This window comes from Betta splendens, chromosome 3 (genome assembly GCF_900634795.4).
Source record: "Betta splendens chromosome 3, fBetSpl5.4, whole genome shotgun sequence".
NCBI classification, from domain to species: domain Eukaryota; kingdom Metazoa; phylum Chordata; class Actinopteri; order Anabantiformes; family Osphronemidae; genus Betta; species Betta splendens.
In genome coordinates this window covers 14,560,983-14,572,541 of record NC_040883.2, presented here as the reverse complement: position 1 = coordinate 14,572,541, position 11,559 = coordinate 14,560,983, and the positions used below count along the sequence as shown (strand labels likewise).

The window sequence follows — 11,559 nt, the reverse complement described above, 5'->3', positions numbered from 1 at the left end:
AAAGCAAACACGTGGTGCGTTTATCGCAGCTGCCTGAGTGGAAGGTCACAGCCGGCCTTATAAAGGAAGACTGGGCCACGTGAGCGACGCGCCTGGTTCTGGAGTCTTTCACATTTTGAGCGAAAATAAAGATAAAAGAGATAAAATCAGAGGTTCTTAATAAATTGATTTTCAATGAAACTATGATATTTTTCTGCTGCGTGTGACGCTCAGAGCTGCAGCGAGTCCAGAAAGCCCATCTCAACATGACCTCTCCCTGGGAACCGAACCTTTTCCCAGAACCTGTGCCGCCTCCAAATCAGAGGGTTGAAGAGGGGGGTTCTAGAGTTCAGTAAAACAAACTGGCTGCCGCGAGCAGGAGCCGAAGCCTCGCCTGACATTTGTCTTGGCACGAGGACCCAGTGCCATCAGCAACATGGGAAAAGCGGCCTGAGGGGATTGATGTCGCCGTGAGAAGCCGTTCCCTGACGCGGCGCTGGCACCGCGCCGTGTCCACGCAGCTGCAGCCGCGGACCTGCGCCCGAGCCCGACCGGGCCGGCTCCATCAGCGAGCGGGCCGAGGGCTCTGACCCGCGGCCGCACATCACGGGGCTGCGGCCCCTCCGCGCTTCACCGCCCGCGGACAATCGCGGCAGCCGCGTTTCGCTCCTCCCACCGCGTGTGAAACTCCTCCACCGACCATCAGCTTCATGTGCTCACCGGACTGAAAGAGCGGCCGGAGGAGGCGCGGCATCAAAGGAGCCGCCGGCCATTAGCAGCGCGCGACGACGCGTCGGCTCGTCCGAGCGGCCCCCGGAAACAAAGCGCGGCCTGTGCGCGTGGGTAGCGGCGCTGTGCGCGATTAGACTGATCCACCGACAGCAGGTTTATGTAACGGCGCTGCAGCCAAACGTCGAGCGAAGCCTCTGGTGAAAGTTTTGTGGAGGAGAGAATGAGGTCCTCCACCATCATTTATGAGTCTGTCAGAGGGAGCAGCAAAAGTGGAAAAACCGCTGCTCTCTGTGTTCGGTGTCTCCCCAGAAAACATTTCTACGGGCTCAGGTTCAATGTGTTGTGTGTTTTGGGTAGGATTTTACAGCGTGTAGGAATTCCTACGCATCTCAATCATGTTTATCACCGCAAATAAGCAGACGCAGACTAAACATGAGCCACTGCCTGTATGGAGCTCCTCACTGGGCCCGGTGAGACGTAGGAGCGTCTGAGCCATGACTCTGCATCACGCGCTTCCCAGAACAGTGCGTCACGGGGGGGGGGGGGGGCGTGGGGGTTCTGAGGTCCCCGACGCGGACCCGGCTCGGGTCGGCGCTGGTCGCCCGCTCGCCTTCTCTGACAAACAGCCTCTGTGCTGTTTGAGCTTGAGCTGGACTCCTTCCTGGCCCGGGTTCAAACCCGGTCCCCGGGGAGCGGAGCCAGGGAGTCGCTGCCGTGGAAACAACAGGGACGGATACGGGACATTACTTAACAGCATCATCGCTGCAGCGGTTCGGCAGCGTCCGTGAACATGTCATCGCCCATGATTCTTTGTGACTTTGCAAAGCTGGGTAAAAATATCAGACGTTCAGAGAAATGATGCCTTTATCGTTTATGACACTTGGGTGATCCTCGTCTGCAGTTTAATCCCAAAATCACTGGTTTGAGGGTTTTTTGCCAAATCCTGGTGCGTTTCCAATAATTGTGCCACGTTGTGATGACGACGGAGCAGCACAGACGCATCTCCTCTTGGTCTCTGAAGGTTTAATACCAGTGGAACTATATTCAAAGCTGATCCATGTTAGCTTCTACGCCACTGCACGGTTTCTCCGGTCAGAAAACATTCGCAACCGTCACATAATTCAGGACAGTTGGACTTATGACCTCTGCGGTGCTCAAGTTTCTTCCTGTAGGTCTGAGGCGGATTATGTGAACGATGTTTCCACAAGCCCTTTCTCGCCAGCTCAGTCATCAGTTGCGTTTATAACATGCTTCTCTTCTGTGGAAACGCGGTGACGGTGATGAGGAGGCGCTGATGAAGAACGTCATCCTGTACATGACCTGTGCAGGTTACAAACGAGCAAAACTCCCCTGTGACGCAACGGCGGCACGGCGGATACGGGACACGCGGAAGCGGGAGCTCCAGGTTGGACGGAGCCTGTTCTCGGAGCAACAGGGGGATTTACACGGTGAGTAACGGCCTCCCTCGACGATGCAGGAGCCAGATGCAGCTGTTGATCAGCAGGAGGAGCGAGGCTCGCGCCAACTCTGGATCAGGTGAAAGTGAACATCTGCTGCTGCTGAAGCTGAGTTACGTCAGTTCACCCGGCGTTTCATCTATTTGTATTATAGCTTTTAGCAAAGCGGCTATTTGTCGATAGCAGACGTATAATTCCTGCTGAACAGTGTGTGTTGTTTCAGCGCCGCTCTTTCCACCGGCTGAGACCCACTGGCGGATCAGGCGGCGTTGTCCTTGAGCGAAGGCGATCGCTCCAATTTACTGCGCCGCTTAAACTGCGTGCGTCCGCGGGAAGCGGCGCCAGGGTCTAAACATGGTCAGCGAGACTCGTCCAAAGGTAACGGACCGGTTCTGGGTGGCCCGGCTCTGCGTTTTATCCCCAACGCATGACTCGGAGTTCACCTCACGATGGGCCGGGGCCCACGTCGGCTCACACAAAGCGAAACACGCGCTAGCATTTGTAAAACATATTTTTATTTCCAAATTGTGCCAAAATATAGAATCCATTCTACACCTGTATAAAAACAACACAACCAAGTTCATACATAAATCACACTCTTATGCAGAGAGAATAATTCCAAAGGCTATTTACATTTTCCCATACAGTCACTTTTCAAAAACCTTCCGCAAATAGAGATGATAGCGTAGCGACAAACTGAATAGAGAGAAAAACTGCAGGGAGGAACACGTTTCATACAAAGCATCGTGTGTTGGTGGATCAGGTAGAAAAAAAGCACGGGCGGCACTTTCCATCCGTCCAGGTCCCATCACTGGTGGTAAACTGTGCATTTGAAGGAAGGGCTGCACAGTGCACACACCTAAAAACACGGCAAAAACCCTCTGCATGTGACACATTCATCTGTCTGGTGGGACGGGGCGAATTTAGGATCTGAACGATGAAAGCTAAGCAACAATAAATAGGAAATGGGGCCTCAATGTTTCCTGTCGTGGCCAAACAGTGAGTCCTCGTGCTCGGCACTTAGATTTTGATTGGTTTTCACACTTTTCTAGAGAAGGAAATCAGACGCGTGAGCAGAGGAAGGCGTAAATGTGTATTTCTAAAACAAAATATCATATACTCTGTGGAAAATGATTAAATACAGTGTGACCGGTATACATTCCTGTGTAATGAAACCAACGTATACTTAGAATAAGATCGGCAATGTAAACATAAAACCTTTTGATAAAACACGTTTAACTCGAAGCTTCCAGCACCAGCAGTTCAAAGTACCGTAAGATTCTGTGTTCACAGATTAGGTTTGCCTAAAACATCCGTATGTGGAGTTCAACAGGGAAAACACTGGACCACGAGTCTGTTACCGAGGGCCCAGAGGAAGACGCTTCGGTCCAATAGCTGGTGGTTCCGACCCGCAGCCACTGGCGGGACTCTGAAATGGAATCTCACTTCCTCACGGGGAAGACGCGGAAGGAGGCTCCCTCTGTGGTGCTCTTGCTGCGAACAGAGGGTGAGGAGAAAGCATGAGGCCATAGTGGAGAACCACAGGCAGCCCAATCCATTCACAAGAGCCCCTGAAGGGCCCGCCCGCAGCATGACTCACTGTTTCTGACCCGGGCCTCTCCAGAAACCACACGCGTTGCATCTGATGAACTTCTAATTGCCTAATTAGCCCAGAGACCTTGAATCGGGGCCATGATCAATAATGGCGATAGGCCGTAGCGGCTGGTATCGCATGGCAGAAAACTGCCCGCGCAGGAAAGCAGTGGCCGACGGCGTTTCCACCCTCGGGTAATTGGATACGCCGTGATTAGAGTCCAATCCAAACTGGTGCCGGTACGTGGCACGAACGCTCCCTCCCAGCCGGATGACCTCCTCTCCCGCCGGCCCAACGGGGCCGGCAGCGGCTCGGCGGGCCGCTTCCACAGAACCAGGGCTCGGGTGGTTTCTGGCCGCTCAGCACTTTGCACGCTCAATTGGAATGCCTGGGTAAAGTAAGCAGCGATCCCGGCGTGTGGCCCGCACACACCAGACCACACCATTACTCTTACGAGCCCACACGCCAGCAGCTCCGACCGCAGGGGCTCCGTCCCCGAGCGGCGTGAGGAACGGCGGGGAAGCCCCCCCCCCCGCAGGTGACATCAATCAGAGCTGGGTTTGGGGAGGAGGAACACCGGGCCCAGTTCAGGTTCCTCTGACAAATGGACTCGCGGCTCATGGTTTCACTTCAGTGGTCAAACTGTCGATTAAACATACTGTGATTCTACATTGGCCCGTGTGTCCCAATAAACCGTGCTCAGCCTCAATAAACTGGACCCACATGTGTTTCTGGTGACCGTAGCAGACCCCCCCCCCCTTACGCGTTACAGCCACGGATTCCTGGCAGTGTCACGGCTGTCAAACAAACGACCGGCTGCAGACGGAACTCTGCAGAACACGGCCCGTCTCGTTTTTTACGCGGGCTATTGCTAGCGTAGCTACGGTGGGGCGGTACCTTTCGGACTGGATGCCATTTTTCAGGACTCCAACGTAGCTCTTTCTCTTGTCCAAAGGCAGCACGTCCACCAGACCCCCGTCGGCACTCATCACCCCTGCATGAATGGCGGCTTTGCAAATGCTGGAGCCCTGTGAAGAAAGGTTTAATAAGACGGCGTCTTCCAGCAGAACAACACAACCCTGGTTGAGACTCGCGTCTTTCCACAGCGACCGTGCACTTTGCAGGAGCTCACGCAGCACTCACATCGGCGTAGACGCTGTTTCCAATCACAGGCGACCAGTAGGACGGCTGACTCTTGCAGTCGGAGGGACAGAGGACCCTGTGCAACCAACAGAGCAGCAGATATGCATTAGATTCATGCGAATTCACCCTGGAGTCGACTGGTTCTGGTGGGGCGGCACCTTGGACAGTGGGAATACGGCTTTTTGAAGGGGCAGATTTCAGCCACCGTGGTGTAGCAGTCAGCAGTTACTTCTGTCAGAGAGAGAGAGACGAGTCACGTCCAGGGTCCAGACGAGTCACAGTCCACAATGTCCGACAGAACGTCACTCACCTTCCGTTCTTTGCACCACAAAGGCGTTGCCTGGTTTGTATTTACTGCAAAACACATCCGTTTTTGAATTGAGAAACAAATACTTCCTCTTACGTCACAATGCGGAGGAACCGGGGCCGGCGCGGGACGAGTACCTGGAGGACTCCACGCCGTTCTTCGTGGCCTTGACGAAGAACGGAGACTTGTCCACTCGGGTGACGTCCACGGTTCCGCCGCTGTTGTCGATGGCGCCGGAGTGAATGGCCGCGCGGCAGATGCTGGATTGCTGCCACGCGGAAAAGGAGCACAAGCACGCGTGAATGTCGAGTCAGCGTTTCCCTCCGTGCGCGGCCGAGTTCTCACTCACCACGTCGTAATAGATGGTTCCCCAGACGTTGCCTTTCTTGTTCAGGCAGTTCGCGGGACAGTTGTACCTGAAGCCCAGACACAGAACGGGAGCAGACGTGAGTTCGTGCAGATGAGAGCGCGAGTGAGGTGCTGCAGATCGATCCGAGCGCCCACCTGTTGCACGTCGTTCCTTTGCACTTGTCTCTCAGCCTGGTTTCACACTTGACGTTCTGAACTGCAAGCAAACGGTGACGTTAAAGAAGGACGCACGGGAACGAGGCGTTTGAGGTCATCTCGTACAAACTAGCCACCTAGGAAGGTGCTGGAGGGCGTCTTGGACGCGCGTGGAGCGGCCTTGGGCGCCGGCCTCTTCGGCGCCGAGGGTTTGGGTCTGGGCCGGGCGGTGGTGCGCGGCGGCAGCGGGACCTGCGGCTTCTCCACCTCGTTCATGTCCTCGGTCTCCGAGCGCTGGGAGTCTGCGGGTGGTTCAACACACGGGGGTGGATGCCGGTGGCGGGCTCGAACCAAGCGTCTTGTGGGAAACGCTTTTTACCTTTGTAGCACAGGTTATTCCTGCAGCCTCCTCCGTAGCTGGGAGGACACTGGGAGCAGGGGCGTCCGTGCTGGTACGGAGCCACTCCGATCCAGTTGCCCCTGTGGAAGCACGACAGGCAGCTGGGAATCCACACGGCTGAGACTCATCAGACACAAACCAAAGCAACCCTCTCTACAAAAAGCACCCACCCCCTCTTATTTTTCTTTCCACGTGCTTCATAATTATATTTCTCTTTTGACATCTGGAGGAATTTTAACGGCCCCTGTACGGCCCCTGTAGACCCACTGCATACTTGCAGTGGGTCTATATTAACGCTGGCGGGCGTCTGTCAGCTCTTTAAGGGGGAAGAATGCGAACAAGCGTCCGGGGAGCGGAGGTGTGCATGGCCTTACTTGGGGGAGTAGTTGCACACCAGGTAAACGGCGTTCTCCCACACGTCCCCCCACACGTCCATCGCCGGACACACGTGCACGGCGCAGCCCACGCGGTTGGTGGTTGCCCACACCAGCTGTGAAGGGGGAAATGAGAGAATGGTGGTCGTTACCGGGAAGGAGCGAGTGGGAACGAGCCGCCGGGCTCGGCGCCAACATTCCCCGCTCCTCGTTTCTCCCAGCGGGCGGCCCAATCCGTCATCCCAGAGGAAGCGACCGCCGCTAATGGGGCCTCCGGGACGCCCTGGGGTACACGGTCTGTTATTCTGCCCCCAGACAGATGCGCGTCACGTGAACCCAGTTTGCCCTTTGCGAGACTACGTGACCCTCGTGTGGAAGCTTTCAATGGCTGCTCTCGGATGAAGTCCTCCGACGCGCTGCGAGCTGCTGCAGCGGCGGCGGCGCGGATTACGTGACGTACAGTCGGACAGTGAAGGCAACGCAGCAGGTTTCTCCACAACTCCTGAACCACGTGCGCTCCCGTCCTCAGGAATGCCCGCCCTCCGCCCGGTGCAGGCCACTGGGAGCAGTGAGTCAGCGCCGTCGGCCCCGTGCGCCCTCGGTGCCGCTCCAGGGATTCACGTTGGTCTGCTGCGCTAGTCAAAGACGGCCACGCCTCAGACGCGCGCTGACGTTTGCAGAAAATAATAAACAGGAGGCTGACGCTCAGGCGCGTCCGCTCCGTGCAACATCCTCAGAGGAATCCAGGTCAGGCAGCGAGGGACGTCTTCTGGAAACGACTACCAGATGGCAGCGATCGGGTTTCAGGGAGGAGTCCGGGTGTCGCTCCCAGCAGCAGCGCGTCCATTCTGGGTCATGCGTCTGTTTTTACCTACTTACTGCTCATCCGCGTGTTGTCGTGTGCTAACAGCTACACGGAGCTAAACTGACCTGGGTGTAGTGGGTGCACATGGGCCCGGAGCAGCGCTCCGGACACCAGGGGTTGCACTCGCTGGGGTAGGGGTAGGTGTAGTCCTTGACCTCATCGTACCAGGCCTGGACGTGGTAGGCAGGAGAGCGGTGTCTGTGGGGAACACACACACACACACACACACACAGATAAACAGTAAGCTCACAGTCAAAGGGCAAAAAGGGAAACGTGTGAGGGAGCTGCCAGGTGCTTTGGCCGGACTTGACAGAGGCTCCCTGCTCGTGCCCCTCTCCTCAGGCCTCAGGCGGACACAGAGCATCAGTCTCCGCTCCGCGTCGAGCGTCACAGCGGATCTAAACACGACTCCTCGGACTAAACAAAGCGGCTGTATCTCTTGTTGTAAACATCTCTTTTTACGGTATTGAGGAGCTTCTAAGTGGAGAGAGGACTCTGCTCCGGGGTTTGTTGGCACAGGAAGAAAAGGGAAGGAGGGAGGTGGGGGGGGGCTGTGAGAACGGGGGCACATTCCTGGATGAGCACCTGCTGCGACGGCTGCACACAGAGGACTTTGTGTCGGGTGTCTCCCCCGCTCATCATCCTCACAGTGAGCAGGCTACGAGGGCAGCATCCGCCTCCAACGCACACCGAGCTTTGGATCTCACCTTCCCATGTGAACTGCCAGGTTCTGCCCAATGGACATGAGCAGGTCCGCGGGTCCGTGATCCCAGTGGCACTGCTCGGCCCAGTGGGTGGCGGACCGCTCCAGCTCGTCGTCCCACACCTGCACACATGAAACCAGACAGGGACTGACGGGGGGCGAGGACAACGCGGCCTCAGTAACTTTCCAGCCGCTTGGTGGTCGCTGCGCGGCGCGAGCAGCCCGGCACCGGCTCAAACACACGCTGGGTCTGTTTCCTGGAATGTGGGCCGGAGCCGCAGCCGCACTCCAGAGGTGCACAGGCCACCGGCGCCTCCCTCTCACGTCTAAACCCGGTGAGCTTCTGAGTCTCAACAATGCCCTCCTCGCCCCCCGCTCCGCCCGCCGAGGTGCCACGTCGTCCCCTGGCTCTCCACTGCGTCCTCGCGGTCCAGACCTCCCTCCCTCCCCTCCCCCGCAGGTAGGACAGAGTCAGCATTATTACCCTCGCCGCAACAGAGCCGCGCAGCAGGCTGGCAGCAGCTCAGCATCCTGACGGCGTGTTTCCAGCTGAGAGGGAAGGCTTTTACTGCAGCGGCACCACTTTTCTCGGCGCAATAAATGCCTGAGCTCTTATTAGCGGCCCGATCTGAGAGCTCGGCGCCGCTGACGCGCTCAAACCGGGCCCTTTGTGCGACTGTTCTGAGTGTTTAAGTGCCCTGTGATTGTGAAAGCGCCCTCACCATGTGCTCCATGTCGGCGGCCGTGGGGTACACGCTGCCCCTCAGCTTGTTGTGCAGCTGGAGGATCTCCTCCCGGTCGGACCAGAGGATGGCCCGCCGGGCCCTGCCGCCGGCCGTGTTGGTGCCGTTCAGGTCCGCTCCCTCCTGGTAGCGGCTCAGCAGCTGCCGGAGCCGCTCGGAGTCCGGCAGGGAGAGGGAGGCCGAGTCCCAGACGCTCAGCGCCAGCAGCGAGATAAGGTGGAGCCAGGTCATGCTGACACTTGGCAGAATCGGGGGAGTCGCCGGATATTATGTGCAGGCTGAGTCCAAGTCAGACACGACCTGCAGGAAGGAAACATGTCAGACCTACATTCAGTAAATGATACAGTACCACAGTCAACCAAGCAGTGAACTGCTGTTCTACAGCCTTAATCATTCGCTTGGACATCACCATCAACTGAAGCACAGATTTAGTCTCTTTCTAATACTTTCTAACCCCTCTGCCGAGCTGCCTTTGAGCCAAACGCTGCATTCCTGACACATCCAGGGCAACGGTCTCCGACTGACCCTGCGTCTGGAGACGCGTCCAAGGCTCAGGCCGAGGCACGTATCGCAGGCGCAAACCCTTAGAGGAGGAAGACGTCGCTCGGTCACACAGGAAAACAGGCCGCGGCGCGCTGCAGCGTGCACCCGTTGCTCCGGCCCCCGAATCCCTGCACCTCCTTCCCTCCGCCTGAGGTCTGGCACCAGCCCCGAGTCCACGGGCAGAGCCAGGTCTGGGCCGGCGGCGCAGGCACCGCGCCCGTCTCCTCTCCTCTCCGCGTGCCCCCTCCTCACGCCCAGCCGCCACCAGCTCCTGCCTCTGGGATATTTTCATGGCATTCACAAATTTTATACCAGAGTGACAGACAGGGGGGGGGGGGCACATGTGCGAGCCTATGGGAACCGAAGCGAGACTGACCTCCTCACTACCTCCCCATGAGACTGAACGTAAACACAACACGCACACCGTCTAGGTGCTTTAAAGCTCTTCTGTTGAACGCACGCTCGTTTTTCATGCAGGGAACCTTTCAGAATAAAACTCACCTCTTAAATTAAAAACCCAAAGGCAAGTTACATTAAAATCCCCTCATTTTAGTGCTGTCTTTTACTAATAGTGAAAATTGAAATGGCAATAAATTGACTCGAGTTGCGCAACATGGCAACTAAAGCCGACCATGTGCACAGTTTTTGTTTTTGCAACTGATTTACACGCGATTGTAAAATGTGACAGTAAACTTGAACCGTGCCCGGTGACGTGGAGCTCACCTCCGGTTTCCTGCGCTTCTCCGGTCGCTCGTGTATTCTCTGGTGCGCGCCGCAGATGTCTTATTCCCGCGTGAGAGGAGCCGCTGCTTGGCCGTGCGTGTTCCTGGCGCGCGCGGGAGCCGTGGATCTCCCGAGCAGCTCGGAGCGCCTTATATAGAGAAGGAGACCCCTCAGGAGCGGAGGGGGAGAAACCGCTGCCCCCCCCCTCCCCCCCCTCCTCTCTCGCCAGCCCACTCAAGTAGGTTGTGTTCTTGGACCAGCGGCCTGATGTCGGGAGCAGAGGCGGATGGTAAATCGGCGAGTCAGCGGCCAGATCAGCGTCTCTGCGTCGTGTTTGCGCCGCAGCTCAACTATAATCGTGTATCGGATGTAATTTCCCCCCGAAACACTGTTGCTCGGATGTGCAACTGCAACCTGTCACTTACTTCACAGTGAGGCCGAAATACTCCAGAGAGAAATACTTCTGTTCATTCAAGTCACCTGGAAATGATCAAAGTGACACTGAACCTCTAATACAAAAAAAAAGCCACCAGACCTTTACTTGTTCTCGGGTCCTGATCATAAATGAATAGGCAAATAAATCTCGCACCTCAAACGCAGCATGAGACACTGGATGTTTTCCGCCCTTAGTTTTCATTTTCCAGAAGCTGTTTGTGACAAACAGAATCCACATATCGGGAGTCTAGATGGTTTAAGCTTCCGAGGGGACCAGAGCTTCTTCTCAGAATTATTATTCATTCTCTGGCAGCATCGACCAAGACGCATAAATCACCCCAGTCATTAAAAAACAAAGCAGAATTACGCAGATCTGCTTAGTCTTTCACTCTACAGGATCACTGACAGGTCGGACCCTAGTTTTTCTTTATGGTTAATAGGAGCCACATACAGATGTGATATCAAAACCCCTCAATGGATGAAGGCAAATGGACCTTTGCAGCAGAAACAGCTCTAATAAATGAATGCTCAGCGATCAGTGTGACGCTAATGCAGAGTTGATGTGAGCATCCCAGCTGTGCACCATTGCTTCCTATTCCCAGCATCACCCTTATCTCTGGTCTTTGCGGTGGGCCACAAGGTCAGGACCTCAATCCAGATGTTTCAGATCTGAACCAATTCTCGAAAATTTCCAACTTTTCATGCCGAGTTGTTGATTTGTTATTCGTGTTGAGGACTTATTAGGATTCAAACTTAACCGGAGTCAGAGAGGACACAGAGAGGACACAGAGAGGTGAGTTGGCCGAGACAGGAACAAGTCTGCAGCGAAACGGGTTCTATCCAGTGCCTGCAGCCAAGCAGCTCACAACTTAGTCCAGCACGAGCGTCTTCTCAGACATTTACAAGAACGCAACCGAGCTGAAGCAAACTCTGTGTTTACGAGTGCGCTGCCAGTTTTAGGCCAAAGGGCAGATGGACCAATCAGACCCACTCTCTTAGATTGCAGTGACACTTGCAAGCACAGATAGAGTTTGGTGAAACGGTCCAAGTAACAGAA

The 11,559-nt window shown here is 55.8% G+C and overlaps 1 protein-coding gene across 2 annotated transcripts; it reads right to left on the bottom strand.

Moving 5' to 3' along the window:
* Nucleotides 1–2,661: 2,661 nt before the first annotated feature.
* Nucleotides 2,662–10,223, bottom strand: crispld2 (cysteine-rich secretory protein LCCL domain containing 2). 2 transcript variants are annotated; one of them, XM_029145169.3, is made up of 15 exons: nucleotides 10,068–10,223; nucleotides 8,781–9,101; nucleotides 8,063–8,181; nucleotides 7,421–7,553; nucleotides 6,491–6,606; nucleotides 6,096–6,196; nucleotides 5,854–6,018; nucleotides 5,717–5,777; nucleotides 5,562–5,628; nucleotides 5,350–5,480; nucleotides 5,216–5,259; nucleotides 5,064–5,136; nucleotides 4,906–4,981; nucleotides 4,660–4,790; nucleotides 2,662–3,662 (listed from the first exon to the last, which is right to left on the bottom strand). In XM_029145169.3, exons 2-15 carry the CDS (start codon nucleotides 9,030–9,032, stop codon nucleotides 3,611–3,613), a joined length of 1,521 nt encoding a protein of 506 aa, XP_029001002.1. In that variant the 5' UTR covers nucleotides 9,033–9,101; nucleotides 10,068–10,223; the 3' UTR covers nucleotides 2,662–3,610. The 2 variants fall into 2 exon arrangements, with proteins under 2 accessions (XP_029001002.1, XP_055363355.1); XM_055507380.1 differs by lacking the exon at nucleotides 10,068–10,223 and adding an exon at nucleotides 9,327–10,041.
* Nucleotides 10,224–11,559: the final 1,336 nt, after the last annotated feature.